Consider the following 24,978-nt stretch of genomic DNA (forward strand, 5'->3'; position numbering starts at 1 on the left):
GTGTTCTTTTTTCTTTTTTCCCGGCTGCGTGGGGTCTTCGATGCTGCACGCGGGCTTTTCTCTAGTTGCAGCGAGCGGGGGCTACTCTTCATTGTGGTGCGCAGGCTTCTCGTTGCAGTGGCTTCTAGGCGCACGGGCTTCAGTAGTTGTGGCATGCGGGCTTCAGTAGTTGTGGCTCACAGGCTCTAGAGCACAGGCTCAGCAGTTGTGGCGCACGGGCTTAGTTGCTCCTCGGCATGTGGGATCTTCCCGGACCAGGGCTCGAACCCGTGTCCCCTGCACTGGCAGGCGGATTCTTAACCACTGCGCCACCAGGGAAGCCCCACTTGCTTGTGTTCTGATAACTGATATATCTGAACATATCTGTACTCTTTACTTTGTGTTTCTAGTTAAATATGATCCTTTGGCTTTTCTCTTCCTAGTGTCCCTGTGGGATTGCTTGCACTTTCTCTTCATATTTAACAAAGTCTAAGCTAGAGCTTATCAAGACCTCTGTTCTCTCAGGACGCTTTAGAAGCAAACCACCTGGCTCCCTTCTTTAGTCCTGCCAAGGTTGGAGGGCCTCTCTAAAAACGCTCCTGGTTTGCTTCTGCTGAGCAGTGAGTTTCAGTGAGAGCTTCTAGGCTGAGGAGGACACCAAACCCAAGTGAAGCGCAGGCCCCTAGCTATGTGTTCTTGGGGGGCCTTTCCTGACCCAGGGATCCCAGTACCTGGGAAGTATGGCTTTTTGGGGTTTTGTCGTTTGTTTTCCCTGGTCCACTCTTGCACTGAGGTTGATCAAACTGCGTTTACAGTTAGAATTTCAAACATAATTTTAACTTTTGTTTCCATTCTTCATTTCTCAGCTTGGAGCCATATTTTCATAAATTACTAGGTGCAGATGACATAATAGAGGGATCAGCCATCACAGTCAGTACGGTGCTGAAGTCCTGGCCCTTGGAACGTGATCCGCTGATCAGCTGACTGGTCATTTTTGGTGTACGTGGCCACAGCAATGGGGGGCTCACACAGCGCCACCTTCCTGCCCCCGTGTGCACGTGTGTGCTCACGTGGGTGTGGTGTGTGTGCGTGGCGTGTGCGTATGTGTGTGGCATGTCTGTATGTGGTATGTGTGCGGTGTGTGTCTGCTGTGTGTGCTGTGTCTATACGGGTGGTGCGTGTCCTTGGGTGTGGTGTGCATGTGTTTGGTGCGTCTACACGTGCGTGGTCTGTCTCTGTCTGTGGCGTGTGCCTGTGGTGTGTGTTTACGTGTGTTCGGTGTGTGTGCGCTCGCGCCCGCCCGCGCCGCTCCGCAGCCCCGCTCTGCTCCCTCCTGGTCGCGCGGTCCCGGCCAGTCTCGGCTGCGCCCGTCGGCAGCCGGCCCTCCAGGTCACTCACCGCGCGCGCCGGGCTCGCAGCGTCGGGACCGCCCAGACCCCACCCTTCCAGTGGCGAGGCCGGAAGCGGAAGTGCCTGCCGGCCGCTCACTTCCGGGCGGCGGCGGCGCGCACGGTGAGGCCGCTGCGGGAGGGTGGTGCCGGGTCGGTGGTGGCGGTCGCCGCCCGCTGCCCCCTTCCCCGGGCTCCGGCGGGTGCGGGCGCGGCCGGGAGGCGGTGCGGGTGGCAGTGGGGTCCCGGGGGCGGCCGAGTCGAGCCGCGAGGCTCGCGTCCGCGGAGGGGCCGACGACGCGCCGCGCGAGGAGGGAGGAAGCAGGTGCAGAGCTGCGCGCGCGGGTGGCGGGCGGGGAGACGCGCGGCCGCCCCGGGGTGTCCGGCCCTGTGCGCGGGCCTGTGATCAGGAAAGGGGGCGAGGAGGGACGGCGCCGCAGCCCCGCTCCGTGGGCGGGCACGAAAGGCACTCGTGTGCAGGGCCCTCGGGGGTCTGCGCCGACTTGGGTGGTGCTCTGAAAGTGTGTGGGGAGGGGTGAGAAATGTCTTTGAGAATTGTGCACAGAAAACACGCATGGAGACGGGCGGCTAGTAGCTGAAGTCAGTCCTCCTCTGCCAGACGCTCACCAGGTGTCCGTAGCTCCGTGGCTGGGGTGCTGGTGGAGCTGGCGCTGAAGGCAGCTGTGCTGGGTGTCCAAGCACCTGTGCCCTGTGCGCTGCACCTGAGTAGAGCGCCTTCTGCCCGCTCGCCTTTGTTGACTAGGGCTGTTAAACAGCAGGAAATGGAATTTGGGGTACTGCAGACAGTGATTTTTGAGGGGAACGGTAGGATGGGTGCTGGAACCTCAGCTAGGGAGGGTAAGGTGCGTGCTGTCCCTCTGCCTCCACGTGTTCACGAGGTGTCCTGGCGCGGCCCCCGCCCCCCGTGTGTAAAGGGGTGGTGTGAGGGCTCTGGAAATGAGAAATTGGCCCTATCTGGGGGAGAGAAGTGCCCTGGAGACTGACGTCTGATACGACGAGTAGTCTGGGGCCCACATAGAGGCGTCGTCTGTATGTTAATATCTTATACCTGTAATCGCCCCTGCTCCGCCTAAAGGTAAAACTGTGTTCTGAAGGTTTGTATTGCTTATCGAGGAGTTCATAATCCTAGTTCAACTTTCTTTCAGGTTTACTGGGTGAATGATCTCGAATGCTCTCATTAGAGCCCCGCTGTGAACAGCACTGTTGGTGGAGGGGGGTAAGTTTTGTTGCTAACATTTCTACCTCCCTAACCCATCTTCCCCCTCCTGTTCCCTCTCTGCTATGGACACAGGATGCCTCTAGCATGACAGGCGCAGAGCTTCTGCCAGCTTTGTAGCCATGAAGGAGATGGACCGGGAGGCCGTTGCGACAGCGGTCCAGAGGGTTGCTGGGATGCTTCAGCGCCCGGACCAGCTGGAGAAAGTGGAGCAGTATCGCCGAAGAGAGGCCCGGAAGAAGGCCTCTGTGGAGGCCAGACTGAAGGTATGAGGCCAGAGTGGCCACGGGCACCTGCTTCCCTCCCAGACGGGACAGAGGCTTTTATCTCAAGTTTCAGGCCCCTGCTTAACAACTGGACTTTGTGATGACGTGGAAGGGGGCAGCCTTGAACGTTACCTTGACTTAGCACGTTCCTTCCAACAATATACTGCCAATCAGTAGACTGACAAGACTGGGGGAATGTTGAACACACCAAAGGAACAACCGTTTTGAGCACCCAGAAATGTCCATTTAACTTTTTGAAAAACACTAGAAGAGTAACAGCTTCTCTTCTTTATTAACAGCTCTTGTACAGAGTGAATCCAGAGAGCATTTTGTTTGGCTCCTTCTGGCACATGCTGTAGTAGGCTGACTGCGTGCGTACCAGGCATGCTGCTGGCCCTGGGGCAGGAAGGAGGGGAGCTCAACACATTTATTAGAGTGTGTGAGAGTGAGGCAAGAAAGAAAATCGATCTTTTATGATTTGGATTGGCTTTCAACTTAATTCACACAGAGGGAGGGGGTTTTATTAAAATTACACACACTTGGTGTAGTTATAAAAACGTCGAGACCGAGGCCTGCTGTAGTTGACTGACAGCACAGCGGTCTTGAGGACTCGAGAGCGCGTTTGAGGAAGGTTACTTCTCATGCTGACACGGCAGTGAGGTCACCTCTCCAGTCGAAAACATTAGCGTCAGGTAAGTGCAGGTTTGTTGAGACAGGATGAGGGTCATTCATTTGCACCAGCGAAGCAGCCAAAGACCTGTTGGACTAATTTGAAACAGTTTCATGTCAATTTAAAAAATAGTTTAGGGCTTCCCTGCTGGCACAGTGGTTAAGAATCTGCCTGTCAATGCAGGGGACACAGGTTCGAGCCCCAGTCCGGGAAGATCCCACGTGCCGCAGAGCAACTAAGTCCGTGCGCCACAACTACTGAACCTGCGCTCTAGAGCCCGCGAGCCACAGCTACTGAAGCCCGTGCGCCTAGAGCCTGTGCTCCACAAGAGAAGACACCGCAATGAGAAGCCCATGCACCGCAACAAAGAGTAGCCCCCGCTCGACGCAACTAGAGGAAAGCCCACATGCAGCAACGAAGACCCAATGCAGCCAAAAAAAAAAAAGGAAAAAAAAATAGTTTAGACCTGCTACATTTTTATTCAGAATTTTGTTTTATTTTATTTTATTTTATTTTAAATTTATTTTTGGCTGCATTGGGTCTTCGTTGCTGCACGCGGGCTTTCTCTAGTTGCGGCGAGCGAGGTCTACTCTTCCTTGCGGTGCGTGGGCTTCTCATTGCGGTGGCTTCTCTTATTACGGAGCACGGGCTCTAGGCGCGGGGGCTTCAGTAGTTGTGGCGCCCGGGCTTAGTTGCTCCGCAGCATGTGGGATCTTCCAGGACCAGGGCTCAAACCCCTATCCCCTGCATTGGCAGGCGGATTCTTAACCACTGCGCCACCAGGGAAGCCCTTATTTAGAATTTTCATCTGTTCTAGGACCTTGTGGGATTAGCTAACAGTTGTTGTGGTTTGTTGGAATCGTCGATTATTTCTCAGCGCTACTTAGTGTTTCGTGGGTGAACAGGATCCCCGGCCACCACTGTGCTCCCTGGTCTCCCCCTTCCTTTTCCCGCCCACCTGCTGCTGCTCCTTCGTGCCCTCTCCGTTCTGACTGTGCAGCTCGCTGGGGGGCATTGCCACGTGCTCTCAGAGTGAGTCTGAATCTCAGGTGTACCAGCTCTGCGTCGTGGGGCCGGCCGTCCTGGAGCGCAGTCTGGCTCTGGCCGAATGGCAGGAAAGCCCTCTCCGCTCAAGCTGATGAGCAATTCCTGACGCTGTCTCCATCTAGTGAGGGCCCGTCAGGAAGCCGAGGGGTGCCTGAGAGGTGGTGTGGAGAGTCCTTCTAAGGGCACCGCTTAGGGGCGGCCCTGGGGCTCGGGGCACTCCCACGGTGGAGCCTTGCGTTTTCAGGTCAGGGGGCTGGAGGAGGGGTGTTGTGAGGTTTTCTCAACAGAGCTTTAAAAACGTTGTTTTGTTCTAAGGCAGCAGTGGAAAAAGGGAACAGTTACCTTATGAATCAGTGGAATCCTTGTTGCGTTTCATTGTCTTGTCTGTGGGCATTGGCTGTTCTCTGCTATTGAAACGCCTCTTGTCTACACTCTGAGCCTCCTGGGAAGGTCCGCTCGTGGCCGTCCCGGCTCTGCTCACCCACCCAGCGTCTTCCCCAGGCCGCGATCCAGTCGCAGCTGGACGGGGTGCGCACGGGCCTCAGCCAGCTCCACACCGCGCTGAGCGACGTCCAGGACATCCAGCGGTCCCTGGCCGACGTCAGCAAGGACTGGAGGCGGAGCATCAACACCATCGAGAGCCTCCGGGATGTGAAGGACGCCGTCGTGCGGCACAGCCAGCTCGCCGCCGCCGTGGAGAACCTCAAGAACATCTTCTCAGGTAGCCGGGCCGCGCGCGCCCACCACTCTCGTGTGTGTCTCCTTGCCCCGCGGCTGCTGCAGGGCAGTTGCAGCTGTCGGCGCCCTGCTCAGAGGTGTGATTCCCGCCTGCACAGTTAGGTTCGTATTTTGAACACGGGCGGATGGTCAGTTGAGTAAATAAAGGCTAGTAGGACGTTTGTGGTTCTGAAATTGTCAGGACAGGCACAGGAACGTGTAACTGAGCAAGCGCCGCGTGAGCGTCCTTCCCTCGGCTGCCGTGCGGCCCAGCGGGACTGGCCAGGCGCTGGAGGATGCAGATGCGCCCCCCGCCGCAGCGGCTCGCGGTCTGCGGGCGAAGCAGCCCTGCGAACCGGAGGACAGAACCGGACGACAGGGCGCGGTCCCCAGACGGGAAGAGCGTGCACAGGCCCGAGGCTGGGGGCGGGCCAGGGGGCGGGTAGGGCACACCGTGGAGTCTCAGTCCCCATGGGAGCCGGGCTGGTGGGGAAGGTGTGGGCACGGGAGGGGCCCTTTCAGAACCCTGCCCCGGTACCGCGCCGGCGGGAGGAAGAGTGCTCCCCGGCCCGTTTGGGCTCAGCGTCAGCCGTCAGCCATCACCAGCGCAGGGTGCCCTGTTGTGTCCGGCACGGCCCCCTCGTGCTCCACCCCCTAGAGCTAGTCCCTCCCCTCGTCCCCTTGCCGCTGTCAGGGTCATCAGCATCCCAGCCGGAAGCCTTGGGATGGTCTGACCCCTTCCCTGCCTTTATCTGGTGTCTGGTCTCAGCGAGTTCTTTCTGCACTTCCTCCGAACTCTGCTCGACCCCTGAGTGTAATCTGGTGCAGTTCTTCCCCTCCGCCCACCACGTGTAAACCCGCAGCATGGGTGGCCTTGCTCCTGTCCCTGTTCCTCTGGCCTCCTCCTACGTGTCTGATGGCAGCATTATTGAGTACTTGACCCCGCCCCTCTGTGCGTGCTCTGCTTCCCGGGACCTGATACTTAGGGCCGTGCTCCGAGGCCCTTCTCCGTCCCCCCATGACTGACACGGCACTAGTGCCGACTGTGGTGGGTGCTCTGGAAGCAGCTCCTCTAGGTGACTGTTGACGACCTGGAATTGGTCCCGTCTCCCTGCCAGAATCTCCTTCATGACATTCAACCAGCCTTCTTAGTTCATTTCCCTCTTATAATTTCCTGTTGACTGACATTTTCTTCCAGTCTTGTAAAACTAATGCCAAATGACCAAAAAGTTACCTTTTCATCCACATGACCACATTTGGACCCACATGACCAAAAAGTTACCAGTTCATCCACAGAGGTTGAAAATAATTTTCTTCCTTTGATGAACGATGAGGCTGTGATGTAGATGTGGTTTTTGTTAGGAGTGTGTTTCTATTGGGAAGATGTTGTGCTTGTTTGGCTCCCTTCAGACTCTTCTCATTGCCTGTAATTCAGTAGTGTTGTGCACACAGCCTGTTTTTTCTCCACACTTTTAAAAATTATAAAATACGCATAATGTAAAATTTACCATCTTGACCATTTTTAATTGCACAGTTCTGTAGTATGAAGTACTTTCAGATCGTTGTGAAACCATCACTATCCATCTCTAGAACTCTTTTCACCTTGCAAAATTGAAACTTTATTATATAGTGCTCTGTGTCAATTCTATCTCAATAAAACTGAAAGAAAAAAAAAATCTGCAGCCATTAAATGATAGCTCCCCATGCCCCCTCCCCCCAAGTCCCTTACTAGGTATAGGTCTATTTAGATTTTCTGTTTCTTTGTGGTTTAGGTTTTGTGTTTCTAGGAATCTGCACTTCATCTGGGTTATCCAGTTTGCTGGTGTACAGTTGTTCATAGTACTCTTATAATCCTTTTTATTTCTGTAGAATTGGTAGTAATGTCCTCACTTTTATTTCTGATTTTAGTTTTTGAGTCTTATTAGTTCATCTAGGTAAGATTTGTCAATTGTTAATCTTTTCAAAGAACTACCTTTGGTTTTGCTGATTTTCTGTTTTGTTTTTCGATTCTCTGTTTATCCCTGCTCTAATCTGTATTATTTCCTTCCTTTTGGTAGCTTTGGGTTTAGCTTTTTTTTTTTTTTTTAAGAACTTTTTAAAAAAAAATTAGTATAGTTGACTTATGTTAGTTTCTGGTATACAGCAAAGTGGTTTAGTTATACACATATATATACACATATATGTAGGTATATTCTTTATCATATTCTTTTCCATTGTAGTTGAGGGTTTAGTTTATTCTTTTTATAGTTCCTTAAGTTGTAAAGTTAGGTTGTTGATTTGAATTCGTTCTTTTTTTTAACTGAAGTGTTTATAGCTGTACTTCGCCCTTAGCACTGCTTTGCTTGCATTCTGTAAGTTCTGGTATGTTGTGTTTTCATTTTCATTCATCTCTAAGTATTTTCTAATTGCCCTTGTAATTTCTTCTTTGGCCCATTGATTAAGAGTGTGCTGCTTAATTTCCACAAATTTGTGAAATTTTTGTCAATTACAGATTTCTAACTTTATCCATTTGTAGTTAGAGAAGATATTTTGTATGATATTTATCTTTTAAGATCTATTGAGACTTAATTCATGGTTTAAATGAATTCATGCCTAATGATTTAATTTAATTCATGCCTAAGGGTATGGTCTGCCCTAGAAAATGTCCCATGTGCACTTGAGAGGACTGACTGTGTGTGCTGTTGTGTTGGGTGAAGTGTTCTGTATATGTCTGTTAGATCTAGTTAGTTTGTCGTGAGGTTCAAGTCCCATTTCCCTACTGATCTTCTGTCTGGTTGTTGTGTTCATTATTGTGAGCGGCGTATTGAAGTCTCCAGCCATTATTGTAGAACCGTCTGTTTTTCCAGTTCTGTCAATTTTTGTTTCATATATTTTGATGGTCATTAGGTGTGTAAATTTTTATAATTGTATCTTCTTACTGGGTTGAATGTCTTATTAATATAAAATTCCTTCTTTGTCTCTTATAACCTTTTTTGACTTTGAGTCTGTTTTGTCTGATGTTAGGACGGCCACCCCTGCTCTCTTTTGGTTACTGTTTGCATGGAATAACTTTTCCTATCCTTTCACTTTGAATCTATTTGTGTCTTTGGATCTCAAGTGAGTCTTTTGTAGGCAGCATAAAGTTGGATCATGTGTTTTTATCCATTCTGCCAGTCTCTGTCTTTTGATTGCAGAGTTTAATGTACTTACATTTGAAGTAATTACTGGTAAGGAGGGACTTAATTCTGTCATTTCCCAACTGTTTTCTGCATGCCCTTATTTTGTCATTTTCTGCATTATAGTCTTTAGTTGATTTTGTTTTTGTAGTGAAGTGTTTTAATTCCTTTCTCAATCCTTTTTTTTGTATATTCCATAGCTATTATCGTTTTTTGTTCCCATGGGGATTACATTTAACATCCTAAAGTTATAACGCTAATTTGAATTTATACCAGCGTAACTTCAATAATATACAGAAACTCTGCTCCTATACAACACTGTTCCCATCTCCTTTCAGTTATTGGTGTCACAGAACTACATCTTTATACATTGTGTATCCAAAAACATAGACTAGTTACTTTTTTTAAAGAAATGCATTAGTCTTTCAAATTATGTAGAAAGTAAAATGTGGAATTATAAACCAGAGTTACAGCAATTCTAGCTTTCTGTTAGTACTAGCTTTGGACTAATATTTTTTTTTTCTTTAAATGTACTAGTCTCTTGAATTATGTAGAACAAAAAGAGTTACAAAGCAAAGTTACAATAATACTGGCTTTACAGTTGCCCATGTATTTACCTTTACTGAGACCTTCATTTCTTCCCACAGCTTCAAGTTGCTGTCTGGTGTCATTTCACCTGCAGGACTTCTTTAGCATTTCTCACAGTGTAGGTCTAGTGGTCACAAACTCCTTCAGCTTTTGTTTGGGAATGTCTTAATTTCTCCTTCACTTTTGGGGGACAGTTTTACCAGATATAGGATTCTTGAGTTACAGTTTTTTTTCCTTTTAGCGCTTTGAATATTACCAGCAGGCTGCTTTTTGTCCTCCAAAGTCTCTGAAGAGAAATCTGCTGATATTCCATTGAGGATCCCTTGTATGTGATCAGCTGCTTCTCCCTTGCAGCTTGCAAGATTTCTCTCTCTCTGTTTGGTTTTCCATGGTTTGATTATAATGTGTCTCGGTGTTGGGTCTCTTTGAGTTTTTTCTGTTTGGAGTTTGTTGAGTTCTTGAATGTTTATATTTATGTCTTTCATCAAATTTAGTAAGTTTTTGACCATTATTTAAAATACAGGCACACCTTGGAGATAACGCAGGTTCGTTTTTAGACTACTTCAGTAAAGCAAATTATCTCAGCAAAATGAGTCACGCGAATTTTTTGGTTTCCCAATGAATATAAGTTATGTTTACATTGTGCTATAGTTTATTAAGTGTGCGATACCAGTATGTCTTAAAAAAACAATGTACATACCTAAAATAAAAAATACTTTATTGCTGAAAAATGCTAACCGTCATCCAAACTTTCAGCGAGTGATAATCTTTCTGCTGGTGGAGGGTCTTGCCTTAATGTTGATGGCTGCTGACTGACTGATCAGGGCAGTGGTTGCTGAAGGCTGGAGTGGCTGCGGCCGTTTCTTAAAACAAGACAGCAGTGACGTTGGCTGTGTTTACTGACTCTTCCTTTCAGGAATGATTTCTCTGTAGCAGCAATGTTGTTTGATAGCATTTTACCACAGGAGAACTTCTTCTAAAATTGGAGTCAATCCTCTTAAACCCTGCTGCTGCTTTGTCAACTAAGTGTATGTAATATTCTAAATCCTTTGTTATTTCAGCAATTTTCACAGCATCTTCAAACTTCAGGAGTAGTTTCTATCTTAAGAACTTTCTTTGTTCATCCATAGGAAGCAACTCTGCATGTGTTAAGGTTTTATCATGAGATCACAGCAGTTCAGTCACATCTTCAGGCTCCACTTCTAATCCTGGTTCTCTTGCTGTTTCCACCACATCTGCCATTACTTCCTCCACTGAAATCGTGAACCCTTCAAAGTCATCCACGAGGGTTGGAATCAACTTCTTCCAAACCCCTGTTAGTGTTGGTATTTTGACCTCTTCTCATGAATCACGAGTGTTCTTAATGGCATCCAGAACCGTAAATCCTTTCCAGAAGGTTTTCAATTGACTCTGCCCTGATCTATGAGAGGAATCACTATGGCAGCTGTAGCCTTACGAAATGTATTTCTTAAATAATAAGATTTGCAAGTCGATGTTATTCCTCTATCCGTGGGCTGCAGAATAGATGTTGTGTTAGCAGGCATGAAAACAACAAGGATCTTGTTGCACATCTCCATCAGAGCTCTTGAGTGGCCACGTGCATTATCAATGAGCAGTAATGTTTTGAAAGAAATCTTTTTTTCTGAGCAGTAGGTCTCAACAGTGGGCTTAAAATATTCAGTAAACGATGTTGTAAAGAGATGTGCTGTCATCCAGGCTTTGCTGTTCCGTTTATAGAGCATAAGTGGAATAGATTTAATATAATTCTTAAGGGCCCTAGGATTTTTGGAATGATAAATGAAGATTGGTTTCACCTTAGGATCACCACCTACATTAGCCCCTAACAAGAGAGTCAGCCTGTCCTCTGAAGCTTTGAAGCCAGCCACTGACTTCTCCTCTCTAGCTATGAAAGTCCTAGATGGCATCTTCTTTCAATAGAAGGCTGTTTTGTCTGCATTGAAAATCTGTTGTTTCGTGCAGCCACCTTCATGAGTTATCTCAGCTAGATCTTCTGGAGAACTTGCTGCAGCTCCTACACCAGCACTTGCTGCTTCACTTTGTGCTTCTGTGTTATAGAGACGGCTTCTTTCCTTCAACCTCATGAACCAGACTCTGCTGGCTTCTGACTTGTGATCTGTAGTTTCCTCACCTGTCTCAGCCTTCATAGAAATGAAGGGAGTTAGGGACTTGCTCTGGATTAGGCTTTGATTAAGGGAATGTTGTGGCTGGTTTGACCTTCTCTCCAGAACACTCAGACTTTCCATATCAGCAGTAAGACTGTATTGCTTTCCTACCATTCATGTGTACACTGAAGTAGCACTTTTAATTTCCTTCCAGAACTTTCCTTTGCCTTCAGAGCTTGGCTAACTGTTTGGCACAAGAGGCCCAGCTTTCAGCTTATCTCGGCTTTCAACAGGCCTTCCTCACTCAGCTTAATCATTTCTAGCTTTTGATGTAAAGTGAGAGATGTGCGACTCTTCCTTTCACTTGACCACTTAGAAGCCATTGTAGGGTTATTAATTGGCCTAATTTCAGTATTCTCGTGTCTCGGAATAGGGAGGCCTGAGGAGAGGGAGAGGGCAGGGGGAGCAGTGAGAACACACACCACGTTTGTCCGTTATGTTTGCCATCTTATACGGGCACGATTCTTGGTGCCCCAAAACAATTACAATAGTAATGTCAGAGATCACTGATCGCGGATCACCATAACACTGATAATCATAGTGAAAAGTTTGAAATATTGAAAGAATAACCAGACGTGACACAGAGACACGAAGTGAGCAAATGATGTTGGAAAAATGGTGCTGATAGACTTGCTTGATGCAGGGTTGCCACAGACCTTCGGTTTGTAAAAAATGCAGTGTCTGTGAAGCACAGTAAAGCGAAGCACGGTAAAACACAGCATGCCTGTAGTTGCTCTGCCCATCTTTCTTTCTTTTTCTGGGACTCCCGCAATGTGCACCCACAAACCCCTTAGGCTCTGTTCACTCTTCTCTAGTCTGTTTTTCCTTTTATCCTCATGCTTGATAATTTCCTTTGTCCTGTCTTCAAGTTTGCTGATTCTTTCTTCTGCTTGATCAAATCTGCTTTGAAAATCTGAAGTAAATTTTTCATTCAGTTACTATACTTTGCTCCACATTTTCTTTTAGTTCTTTGAGCGTGTTTAAGAGTTTACTTTAGAGTCTTTGTCTAGTCCACCATCTAGTCCTTCTCGGGGATGGTTTCTGTTGGTTTATTTTTTCCTTGAATCTCCGTTCTCTCCTACATCTTCGTATGCCTTGTGATGTTATTGAACGTTGGACATTAGAATCTAATAACGTGTAACTCTGGAAATCAGATTTTCTTCTTTGCCGGGGTATGCTGATTTTGTTTATTGTTTCTGTTGTTTTGATTGTTGCAGGCTGTGTCTGTGCTGAGGATCAGGCTGAGATGTAAACTCAAGGTCTTCTCAGGTCTTTCTGAGCCTGTGCCTCTCCTGGTCATTTGCAGTCAATTTCTACTTTTCTACTGGTGCTGAGAGCTGAAATGCACCAGTATTAACCACAACTTACTTTCACACCTTTCCCTGGAAGTTGTGTGCCTTCCGTAGACTCCAGAGTTCCAAAATAGGTACTCAGATGGCGTCTGTCAGTGCAGTAGTTGTCCAAGTGGGAGACAGATTGCTGGTCACCCTTGTCCCCATCTGCCCGGAGTCCCGCATGGCCCTCTGTGTGGTTTTTCACGGTGCCATCTGTGCCTTTCCCCGCAGTGCCTGAGATTGTGAGGGAGACCCAGGACCTCATAGAGCAAGGGGCGCTGCTGCAGGCCCACCGGAAGCTGATGGACCTGGAGTGTTCGCGGGACGGGCTGATGTACGAGCAGTACCGCACGGACAGCGGGAACGCGCGTGACATGACCCTCATCCACAGCTGCTTCGGGAGCACGCAGGGGCTGTCCGACGAGCTGGCCAAGCAGCTGTGGGTGGTGCTGCAGAGGTCCCTGGTCACCGTGCGCCGTGACCCCACCTTGCTGGTCTCAGTTGTCAGGATCATCGAGAGGGAAGAAAAAATTGACAGGCGCATACTTGACCGAAAAAAGCAAACTGGCTTTATTCCTCCTGGAAGGCCCAAGAACTGGAAGGAGAAGATGTTTGCCATCCTGGAGAGAACCGTGACCACCAGGATTGAGGGCACACAGGCGGACACCAGGGAGTCTGACAGGATGTGGCTCGTCCGCCACCTGGAGATCATAAGGAAGTGCGTCCTGGACGACCTCATCGTTGCCAGGAACCTGATGGTGCAGTGTTTTCCTCCTCGTTACCAGATCTTCAGGAGCCTCCTGAGCGTGTACCACCAGGCTCTGAGCGCACGGATGCAGGAGCTCGCATCAGAGGACCTGGACGCGAACGAGATCGTGAGCCTGCTGACGTGGGTCTTAAACACTTACACCAGGTAACTCCACCGGTACACCTGGCGTTTCCTGTGTCGTGGACGCTGTGGGTGAGGCACACTGACAGTTCCTGAACGCCTGCTGAGCCCTCGTGCTCAGGGCGGGCGCTCGGCACCCACGGGCGTTGCCTTCTGGCTGATGCGTCTCCTTTTGGTCCGTCTGTGACCCGAGGTCGGGCCCGGCCCGTGGTCGTGGGGACGCTCTTGCATTTGGGTGGTGCCTGTGCTCTGGCTCTTCAGTCCGTAGTGAGCAGGTCGGCATTGCGTTTCCTGCACTCCTGACCCGCCTTCTCACGGTGACACTGAGAGCAGGTGCTGTCACCTGTTGGACAGGTGAGGACACGTGGACCCAGGAGGTCCTGAGACCCGCACAGAGTCACGTGCTGCTGAGGAGACACCAGCTCGCTCCTGCTGGCTTCTGACCACCCGAGTCTGGTTTCTTCTCACCAGCATGAGAGGAAAATCAGCTACCCTTTGGCACTTCATAAAAGGGCTGTGAGCCACTTTGTGCAGGCATTACTTTGAGGTAGGGTTTGAAAAACGAGCCAGGGGTGGGGTATTGTGAAATTCTTTTAGGACTAGCTAGCGAGAGGAAAGCACGTTTTATTCTAGCCTGTCTTGTCGCTAGTGGGTAGAAATTAATTAAACTTCCCGTTTTAGCAGTAAGGTTTTGGGATTTTTTTGGTCTGTGTTTGTTTGTTTTTTGGTAGCTGCTTGTAGTAGAGAATATGTACATTTCAACACAGAAAGATATAAAGAGAAAGAAAACATCATATTCATTGTGGCTGGTGCTCTCTCTGCTTTCCTGTGCTGGGCCTGGGCCTCAGCGCCTCCTGTGTGCCGCCCTCCATTGCCATCACCTGATCCTGTCGTCGGGTCACCCTCGAGGAAGACTGCTCACCGTCACCTTCGTTTTGAGGCACAGGGAGGACCATGCCCAGGGTCGCACGGCCCTCGGGTGGGGAGCAGGACTTGCATCTGGGGTCTGGGCCCTCGCCGTGCTCCAGCCACCAGACTTTGTGCATTTGTGTGACCTGCATGGTTTTAGGCCTTGATTTTGTTTTTCACTCACCACGTTGTAAGCATCTTTCTGCCCTTGGCAATTCTCGACAGCTTCTTGTTGGTCACCACGTCCTATCGTATTGGAGTTTCTTACGGGAAAAGTTGGACTGCTTTCACACTAGAAACATTTTCATGCGGACTTAAGGTTTTTGGGGCAGAAATAATCTAAGTTGTAGATGGTCTGTTAATATTTGCAGAATCTCATGAAGTGCTTTTTCACTCAGGAAGACCTTGGATGTCTTAGGAGTGGTGGGCAGGCTGTTAATACTCGGGATCGTCATTCTGAATCCGTACTTAGGGAATCATCTGAGCAATCAGCCTTGGACATGTAGGCACCCAGCCACATGCCTAGCTTTTATCTGTTTTTTATGAAAACTGTTTTCTGAAGCTTGGTTCACACCCCTCCCTCCTTCAGCACCATAGGCTGAAAGCACGGACGCTTTCCTTGCTGACGCGCGTTTGGTCGCAGGCGTCAGGTGTTCTCCGCTCTGGTCCTTGTCCTCCTGCTGGACCAGCGGCGTTAGCGCCTGTGCCCTGCGTTTCCAAATTCAGTGCTTGTCAGTTGTTCTCCAGCTCAGGGGACCTCCTACCTGCCAGGTGCTGGTCTTCCTCAGGGGGCACCGTGGGTGGATTAGACGAACCTTGCCCTGCAGGCCCCTGGGACAGGGGATAGCAGCACCCACCTGAGGGGTTCCTCTTTCCCCTTCCTGGCTGTGCCCGCAGTGCAGAGATGATGGGGAACGCGGAGCTGGCCCCAGAGGTGGACGTCGGGGTCCTGGAGCCTCTGCTTTCTCCAAACGTGGTCTCCGAGCTGCTCGACACCTACATGTCAACTCTGACGGTGAGTGGAGGGATGTGGTCCCAGACGGGCCGAGTCGGGCTGCAGCCGGGACCCGTCTGGCCGTCGGGCTTCCCGAGGACGCGCGGCTCTTTCTGAGAAGTTGGGTCTGGAGACGTCCTGGCTGTGCCGTGGCGCCTGCCTGCCTCACAGCGCCGAGCCCGGGAGTGGGAGGGCGGCAGGCGGCGGGGGGATACCGCCCAGTGCCCTCGGGGGTCCCAGGGTGCGATGAGGCGGTCAGGTCTGCTCCTGGGACGCGGGGAGCCTGACACCAGGCAGCCTCTGACGGAGGCGCCGAGGCTGTGCTGGGAAGCAGGGGCGGCTGGGGCAGCGGCCCTGGGGTCTGGTCTCCGTGAATGGCCTGCCAGAGGCGTGTAGGTCTCGTGCTTCCCTGTCCTGACTGACCTGGCCCGTCCTCCAGCATGACCGTCGTCCAGAAGGTTAAGTCGAGGGAGGCTGGCGGGGCCCCGCCGTGGAGGTGGCTCGTCCCCTTGTGTGGGGACTGGGACCCCCAGCGGGCGGCGTTTGCGTTTGCAGCTGCTCCGCTGAAGAGCGGCCTGTTGACTCCAAGGCTGGTTCTTGTCTTCCCTCCTGCTTAGTCGAACATCATTGCCTGGCTGCGGAAAGCCCTAGAAACAGACAAGAAGGACTGGGTGAGAGAGACTGAACCTGAGGCCGACCAGGACGGCTACTACCAGACGACACTGCCCGCCATCGTCTTCCAGGTACCGGACCTCGGGCTTCACAGATGCGCACGCTTGTGTGCTGACGGCGGAGAGAACCTGCTTCTCTCTGGAGCTGAGGAACCAAGGGTCAGACTTGCCAAGTAGTTTTGCCCACGGTCGCAAAACCTAATGTTTTTTGTTCTCCTAATGGTTTTTGATCTCAAACCAGAAGCTAATTATATGTTACGTGTGTCTGATGCTCACATATGAGTTTGCTTATTTCCTGATGTAATGGCCACGTTTGTCTTCGTAAAGGCTACACAGTCGAGTCTGATCCGAGGTGCTTTGGGAGGAGTCTTTCAGGGTTCTAGGTCATCGTGTGTTCTTACGGTCAGTCTGCTCTCTTTCTCTGGCCTGTCCAGTCCCCTTCCTTTGAGGAACACTGCTGACGGTAGGAGGGCCGAGCCGTGCTCCAGTGTTCTCCTTCTGCCGACGCGGAGCGTGGGCTCCAGCTGGGCTCTGCGTGATCCCATTAGTCCAGGACATGTTGGGCTTCACCCTTTCCTTTATTTTGGAAACTGACATCCCGTGAGCACATGGGGTGAGCTCTGCCTTCTGGCCCTTCTCCACCTTCCCACGTCTGGCGCCCCCAGCTCCAGTGTGTATCCTCCTAGTGCTTAAGAAACCCACATCACAAACCACAGCCCAGCCCCTGGTACCCGTGTGACCCCAGCCACACCCGACCTCCCTGGACCCCTCGTCTCCCCGTCTCCCCGTGAGAACATACGTGTCCCCCTGTGGAGACCAGCCTGTTTGCAGGTAATTAGGAAATAATTCCCTGGGGGTTTTTTTACCTGGTAAGAAAGTTTTGTGTGTTTGTTTAAGTAACTTTGTTACTTTTCACCTGGCTTCATTTTTTCCTCTGAATTTGGACTGTCCTGACTACCAGTTAACAGGTGGGGGGTTTATATAATGGGAAATCTGCACGCTCGTGAGTTTATATCAGAATTCATAAGTTCTCCGATTTTTAGATGTTCGAACAGAACCTTCAGGTCGCTGCTCAGATAAGTGAAGATTTGAAAACAAAGGTACTCGTTTTGTGTCTTCAGCAAATGAATTCTTTTTTAAGTAGGTATGTATTCTCGCCAGTGTGCTAATTTAGAAAGTGGTTTTTTTTGTTTGCTTTTTTAATGGAGAGCAAAACTGTGTTGATCCTAATCTGGCTAGTATTAAAAAAGAATTCAAGCCTGGATTCACTGTAGTCACCTTTTTCTGTTAGTCAGAACTCAGGCCCTTTCTCGTTACCTGCCTTTTGACTGGGTTGCGTTCCCCCGGGGTCCCGGCTGTGATGGCGTGGGGTTCTCAGCAGTGGCTGGTGCTACTGCAGCCTTGGAGCTGGGGACCTCCTTCAGTCAGCCTTCCTGGTGTCCCATTTCCCGGGGTGCCCCCCACAGGGATGCTCGCCCCCCAAGTTGTACACAAAGGAGATTTTCAAACGTATACGGAAGTAGAAAGAATGGCCTAAAAACCTGTTTAGCCCACCATCCAGGTTCAAAAGCTGCCCTTTAAAGCCACCCCTTGCCTCATCTGGCTCCCCTCCCCCTCGCTCTGCTGAAGTACACTTGACCCTTGAACAACATGGGGGTTGGAGGGGCCGACACCCTGGTGCGGCTGAACGTCCACATGTAAGCTTGCGGCCGGCCCTCCTGCCGTGGTCGCGCATCCACAGATCAGCCAGCCTTGGCTCGTGTGGTGCTGCAGTGCGTGTTGACTGAAAAAATCCACGTGTAAGTGAACCTGCACACTTCAGACCCACGTTGTTCAAGGGTCAGCTGTGCTTTACAGCAAACCCCAGACGTTGTGGCATTTCATCCCCTGCATTCCCTACCCTAACTGCAGTGCCGTCAACCACACGGAACTGTCAAGAGCGTTCCGTGGGGCTGCCTGACACCAAGTTTGGGTTTGGGTTTTCCCACTGGTCTCAGACCCACCTGTTTATAGCTGTGTGTTCAGACCAGGTCGGCAGAAGGCCTGCACGGTGTGGCGCTGGAGGGCAGCCCCCCCCCGCTCAGCCGCTGGCTCGTGGAGACGCACAGACCCTCCTGTCCCGTGCCCTCCAGCCTGGCCTCACGCTGCCATCTGCCCACGCACCACAGGTTGGCTCTGAAGGCCGTGGGGCTCCTCCGTGCTTTCTTCCTGTTTGCCCGTAACCTGGCACGGGCTGTGCACTCCACGCTTCTGCTCCTGTGGCGCGGGTGCCGACGCCCAGACCCCTGCTGAGAACCCTGTCAGCTGTCCACCCGTGGGTCATGGCCTGAGTTAGTCATCCCGTGGGGATCGTTCTGTAAAGTAGATGTTTTCCTCAGCAGCCTCAGCTGTGTGCTTACCTGAATCATGCATTGGACAGAAGGGTGGAATAAATGCTTGATTACTTCCCTTTAATTGCCCGTTTTCAGTGTGCTCCTTCCTTAACATCTATTGAAAACGCACACAAATTTATACAGTGTTGTGCTTTTCTTGTACTCCCATATATGTTTGAGAATCTCTGTGATAAGTTCAAAAATGAAGTATGTAGCCATCTCAGTTGTTTTCTTGACATGTTAAAGAGTCTAATTTATTTTTAGTTTGATTTTTTCGGGGAAAGTCTCAGAAAAGGACATTTTATCTTAACATTTGATTGTGTTCCGAACACTATTGTATGAGTTTCTAGGTGAATCGTGTCAGACGAAATAATAACTTTCCCAATTACAAATGTTTCAGAATATTTGTAAATTCAGAACACTGAGCCATATTTCGAAGCCTGATAACGAAATTAATTTTTAATGATCTTTTTTAGTTGATCAACTTCTATTAGCCTAGGTCACCCCCCCCCCAGAATCCTTTATTTTTGAAGACTCGTCTGGCCAGATGCTAGCGATGCAGAATGTGATTGTGGGGCCGCGTGTTGGCGCCGTGCTGCGAGGCTGCCCTGACGTGGCCGCGTGTCCCCCAGGTACAAAGAGGAGGTGCAGCTGTACAGGGAGGAGCATCTGCGGAAGCGGCAACACCCGCACTGCTACGTGCAGTACATGATCGCGCTCATCAACAACTGCCAGACCCTCAAGTGAGTTGGGGGGGGGTGGGCCCTGGGGCCGCGGGGCGGGGGGGGGGGCCCTGGGGCCGCCTCACCAGGCCCCTCTGTCTCCTCCTCCGTCTCCTCGCAGAGAATCCATAGTCAGTTTAAAAAGAAAGTATTTGCAACATGACACGGAAGAAGGCGTGTCTCTGAGCCAGCCGAGCATGGATGGGCTTCTGGACGCCATCGCTGAGGAGGGCTGCAGCAGCCTGCTTGAGGAAGTCTTCCTGGACCTGGAGGTGGGCGCCGCGGGCCGGGTCCCCTGGTGTGGCGTCGAGGAGAGACCCTTCCGGGAAGTGTTAGAGACCAGAGCACTCAACAGGTTACAGGGTAGAAGCTGGTATTGGAGAGGAGACTGGTTACGGTCATTAGCAGATTCTTGCTTGAGGGCACGAGCAGGCCTTCACGCCCATCACACAGCCGGGCTCAGGTTTGAGCAAAGGCACAGAGCACAGCCATAAACAAAGTGCATTCAGATCACATCCAAGGCGCGGTGTGTGATGAGCAAGTAAGTTTATTTCAGAAGGTATGAAAATGGCTCAGCATCATATAGAATTGGCAGAAACCAGAATGTATTTAAAAAATAGAATCATGATCATCTTGGGTCCTGCAGGGAAGGAGCTCCTGGGGTGATGGGTGGTATCATTTCATGACATCTGTAATTTTCTCAGAAATGGTTTAGAAAACAAAGTGTATTTAAAAAGACAGCATAATAGAGAAATAGACAAAGAACATGAATAACTATTTCACAGAAAAAGGAGTCATGTGTCCTGAGTAGGAAACAGAGTGCCCAGTCTTAACTGCTCTTCAAAGAAAAGCAAATTAAAACTGAATATTTTTGTTGCTTACCAGGACAGTAAGGATTAAGAACATTGCTACCACGTGATGCTGAGGGCATGAGACTCCTGTATTCTGTGTAGAACTGTGAATTGGTACAGTTATGGGAAGGCAGTTGGCACAAGTTTTGGAGGGCAACAGTCGTCAAGGTTGTAGTTTGCATACTTTCTGACTAATAACTTTTAGGAATTTCACCTGCAAAAATACACAGATTCAGTGCAGCATTCTTTATAATTGCAAAATGAGACATTTTAAATGTTCATCAGAATTGGGTACACAAATTACAGAGCATCCACACAATAAATAGGTATAGTCAATTCAGGTAAGATGTGTACACACAGATACCGCCCTTGCGTCTGGTAGAAGTCTCTACAGTTAAAGTACATATTTGCAGAGTTTCTGCATGAGCATCGCTGTTGTGATCAGAGCATCAGGCGGGCGCAGGAAGGTGGCTCCAAGTGCCTCTCTGCCGACGACAGGCCGTCATGAGGGTGTTTTCTGTGGTCTGTGCTTTCAGCAACATCTCAGTGAGCTGATGACAAAGAAGTGGCTGTTAGGGTCGAACGCTGTAGACATCATCTGTGTCACCGTGGAAGACTATTTCAATGATTTTGCCAAAATTAAAAAGCCATATAGAAAGGTAAGAGTGTGGGGCACACATGTGGCCTGAGTCCCCTGGCATCTTGTGTAGAATTTGGTGTCATCAGTTCTTGGGTGGAAGTTCACGGGTGGTTTTGTGAACCCAAGCAGGTCGGAGACGTTGCTGTCTGAAGGTGGCAGAGGTGGAGGTGATGGGGCATGCACCTTGCTGTCCAAGGCCACGCTGACACGGCCGCAGACCCAGAACCCCGTGGGTGGTGGGGACTTCCTCAGCAGGGACCCCTCAAAGGGCGGGTGGGGCTGTGGCCATGGCTCTGATGAGAGGCTGGAGAGGAACGGCAGTTCCCTCTTCACGTCCACGTTCGGGGGCCAGCAGGCGGCTCTCAGCACAGGGCCCACGGGAGACTCCAGGGTCCCCGGCCGTCGGGGTCCCCTCCAGGCCCTGTGAAATGCCCCAGTTGCCATCTGGGGCTCAGGCAGCTTTCTGCGGGGGAATTCTCAGGGCCTTGGGTGGTTTCTGCTGTTGTTGCGTTAAAATCAGCCTTTCTGTTTCTGGTTTATGGAAGCGTGAGTGGTTTGACACACAGAGCTCGGGTGCAGACACTTCAGGACGTGTCTCCAGGTCCTCCGGGCATCCCTGTAGACGCTTGTCTCATTGGTGAGCAGCGTCAGCGTGTCATTTCATTTCTGGTTCTTGTACCTTCATGTCTTCTCTCTGTCTCGCTGCCCTGGCTGGGACCCCCCAGCACGGGGGCACCTTTGTCTCATTCGTAAGTTTAAATTCTCCTAACCCTGCCATTAAAGGTGATGCTTGCAGGGAGACCCAGGTGTTTTAAATCCACCTGGTTGGTCGCTTCATAGCTGTCAGGAGCCTCTGATGGTTAGAGGTCGGTGGGACCAGCTCTGTTCAATTTGGAATTTCTTGTTGCTTGTACAGTTTTTGGTTCCACCTTTTATGTTTCTCAGCATTCTGTCCTTTGATCTAATAGCGGGTGTGTGAAGTCCTTGGGGCTTGTGTCTCAGCCACTCCTGGTCCAGATGGCTCGCCTCCTGGAGCGGCCGGGAGCCCGCAGTCTCACTTGCTCTGCCAAGAGCCTGGCCTCCGCCTGGGTCCCTGCTTTGTCTCGTTTGGGGCCCTTGGGGTCCCCCTCACTGCCCGGCCTCCCTGGTACACAGAGCTTCTGATGTCTGTTGTTGGGTCTCTGAGGCTGCGCCTTGTGTCAGCAGAGTCGTGCTCGCGTGTTCTTGGGTGACTGCCAGGTGTCCATCTACCTGAGGGTGGGCTCCAGAGAAAACCACGGCCTTCTCCAAAACTTCCCCAAACGTGTGGACTCGGGGCTCCTCTTTTCCCAGAAGCTCGTCACACCATCTCCAGAGACTGGTCGTTGACTAGCCTTCTGTGCACGAGGTGTGATGTGTGTGGAGCCCTTCAGCCTGTGAGGGGCAGAGCAGGGGCCTGGCCCAGGGTCCCCAGTCCTCCCACTGAACCCACACCCCACACTCCTGGGCTGAGAAGCTGAGAGACGCGTGCAGGATGGGCAAGGCGAGGAAAATAGACCCGGATCCCCCAGGGGGGGCCCGTGAGCCACCGGACGGGTCTCAGTAAAGCGGGTGCCGCACTGGCACCTGCCCCTTCGCCCCCGACGGGAAGCTGCTCTGCAGCGGGTCTGCGCCCAGAACGACGTGTCTGGTGGGGCTGCAGGTGGGCGTCCCCGCGGCGTACTTTATTCTGTGGGCTTTCTAGAATGGACATGAGCATCCGAGGTGTCCAGGCAGTACCGGCTTTTGGCTGCTGCCGTGTGGCCGGTGCGTCTGCCCGTGTCCCAGACGTGAAACACAGTGAACCTGCTACAGTTTTCTAAAACAGAATTTGTAATAAGGGCTCAGGTGTGCTTCCTTTGTTGACTCTAAAATTTGTATCGATGAGAAAGGGGAAGGAGCGCGCTGGCCCGTGCACGGTGGACCTGGACTCGCCTTGGGGCCCGCGTGCCAGGCTGACCCCGTTCTCCATGTGCCCCGTAGCGGATGATCGCCGAGGCGCACCGGCGCGTGGTGCAGGAGTACCTGCGGGCCGTCCTGCAGAAGCGCATCTCGTTCCGGAGCGCCGAGGAGCGCAAGGAGGGCGCCGAGCGGATGGGGCGCGAGGCCGAGCAGCTGCGCTTTCTCTTCCGCAAGCTGGCGTCCGTGAGTGCGCCTGGCCGGGCCAGGTCCCCGGGACCAGTCGCGTCGGGAGCCGAGCGCCCCGCTGGCGGTCTCCTTCCGTGAGCCGGTCTGTGTGTAGACCTGCCTGGCCTTGGGGCTGGGGGCCGGCAGCAGCTCTAGCCCCAGCGCTCGCTGCCCCTGCCCCTCAGAGAGGGGCCGGGCCGCCGGCAGGCTTGGCCGCTCGCCACCGGGAGTGAGTCCTGAGGGGTTTGCCGGCCTGGCGGCCTCCGCCGCAGAGGGTGTGACGGATGCCCCGGTGAGCGGCCCGCTCAGCCCCTGTGCTCTGTCCTGCAGGGGTTCGGTGAGGAGATGGACGGGCACTGTGACACCATCGTCGCCGTTGCCGAAGTCATTAAGCTCACGGACCCTTCTCTGCTCTACCTGGAGATCTCGACTCTGGTCAGCAAATACCCAGACATCAGGTAGCGGCAGGGTCATTCCTGAGGTCGCTGGGGAGAGGGAGGGTCCCGGGCATTAGGTGGGAGCCTCCCGGGTGAGTGTGGCGGGTCCGGGCTCCCGCGAGGACCCCAGACGCCGTGCGGACGGCGATGCGGGCAGAGTGGGTTTCAGAGACGACAGCGGTGCCCGCTGGCCCCACCGCGGGTCACGGTTCCCGGGCGTCACCAGGCCACACTTGGCGCTTGGGGCGCCGATGGGAAGGTGGCCGAGCAGACTGGTTGCTGGAGGCTGATCCTGTGCCCTGTCGAGGTGGAGCCGAGGAACGGAGCCGGGCCCCTCCTGCGTGTGGGGGAACGGAGGGAGGGAGGGAAGGGGCTCCCCGGTGCCGGCTCCCCGCCAGCCTTTGTGACCCTCCAGGAGCCCTGCCGCCCGGTCGGGGGCCGGGGGGCTTGAGTCTGCTTCGGAGGCTGGGTGGCCGCGGCTGCACCCTGACGCCCCCTCCCCGCCCAGGGACGACCACATCGGCGCGCTGCTGGCCGTGCGGGGGGATGCCAGCCGGGACATGAAGCAAACCATCATCGAGACGCTGGAGCAGGGCCAGGCCCAGGCGAGGCCAGACTACGTGCCCATCTTCAGGGGTATCGCCGTTCCCAGCCTGAACGTGGCCAAGCTCCTCAAGTAGCCGGCGGGGCGCCCCCCCCCCCGGGCGTCAGCTGCGTGTCTGGGGGCGGCCTTGTCTCTGGAGAAGCTCCCCCTCACCTCCGCGCTGTGTACACACTTCTGAAACTGCTGCTCAGTAAAGAGTCTGGACGTCTGCTGGGAAATGCGGGCTTCCCGCCGTGAGGGTCTCTTCCTGGTGATGAGCCAGCCCGCTGGGGTGTGGTGGGCGCACTGCTCCCCCCCTCCTCCCTCCCATGGGGGCACACCTGCCACCGGCTGGGTGTGGCGGGTGAATCCCCGCTGCCTGCAAATCCATCTCACTTCTCCACCAAGTGAATTGCAGAGTCGCACCCTGAGTAAGCGGTGAGCCCCGTGTGGTCCCTACCCCCGCCGCCGCCCCCCCCGCTGGACAGGTTTCTCGCAGCCGAGCTCCGAGGGGGCCACAGGGCTGGCTCCAGCGTTCGCCCCGTTCCTCCTCCCGTGCAGGACGTGGCGTGTGCGGTGCTGGGCTGCTCTGAGGGTTCCAGTTCCTTCCTCACAGGCTTTCAGGACGGAAGAGTGGATGCTGTGCTCTGATTTCCTCCTCACGAGGGGTGAAAAGTTCACAGGTGGGACTTTTTTCTTGGAAGAATCAAAACCTAAATGGAGACATTAGGCTGTTCTTACAAGCGTTGCTCAGAAGAGACGTGACCTTCCTCCAGGTTTCTTGCCAGTGTGCTGTCTTACCATACACGTTAATCCAGTTCCCTGCATGACGAGACTTAGTGTCTAGTAGGTAGCGGTGCTCAGTACACGGGTTTTGAATTAATAAAGTCGAGTGTTAACAGTCGTTAGTCATTGCCCCTTATGATAATGAAGATACATTTATTTTTCCACTGGCTGAGAGAATTTTCACTCTGAGTTACTTCTGGAATAAATACCCGGGGTGACTCTTCACAACAGCAGACCCAAGTGACCTGTGCTGTCCTTGCTCTGATTACACAGTGGCACCACAGGACAGGCAGGGCCCTCAGTCGCTGGGGACAGCTATGCGATGGTGGGCCCCGAGCTGAATGCCAGATGCCACCATGTTCCAGCGGGGCCAGGATGTGCTGGGAGGTGTGGTGAGGGCCACGGCAGAGGGCCA

General features: G+C 52.1%; 1 protein-coding gene across 4 annotated transcripts; it reads left to right on the forward strand.

Annotated features, from left to right (window-relative positions):
- The first annotated feature begins 1,456 nt into the window (after positions 1–1,456).
- On the forward strand, positions 1,457–24,681 carry EXOC3 (exocyst complex component 3). Of its 4 annotated transcripts, XR_009700804.1 has the most exons (14): positions 1,527–1,692; positions 2,680–2,870; positions 5,089–5,308; positions 12,796–13,477; positions 15,260–15,377; positions 15,974–16,099; positions 17,071–17,171; positions 19,032–19,142; positions 19,243–19,393; positions 20,509–20,631; positions 22,614–22,775; positions 23,088–23,215; positions 23,703–24,215; positions 24,339–24,681. XR_009700804.1 is itself a non-coding variant. In XM_061189090.1 (13 exons), exons 2-13 carry the CDS (start codon positions 2,727–2,729, stop codon positions 23,872–23,874), a joined length of 2,238 nt encoding a protein of 745 aa, XP_061045073.1. In that variant the 5' UTR covers positions 1,457–1,491; positions 2,680–2,726; the 3' UTR covers positions 23,875–24,681. The 4 variants fall into 4 exon arrangements, 3 of the variants coding, with proteins under 3 accessions (XP_061045073.1, XP_061045075.1, XP_061045072.1); XM_061189090.1 differs by lacking the exon at positions 1,527–1,692 and adding an exon at positions 1,457–1,491 and having other exon boundaries at positions 23,703–24,681; XM_061189089.1 differs by having other exon boundaries at positions 23,703–24,681.
- The last annotated feature ends 297 nt before the right edge of the window (positions 24,682–24,978 follow it).

Source organism: Eubalaena glacialis, chromosome 4 (genome assembly GCF_028564815.1).
Source record: "Eubalaena glacialis isolate mEubGla1 chromosome 4, mEubGla1.1.hap2.+ XY, whole genome shotgun sequence".
Classification (NCBI taxonomy): domain Eukaryota; kingdom Metazoa; phylum Chordata; class Mammalia; order Artiodactyla; family Balaenidae; genus Eubalaena; species Eubalaena glacialis.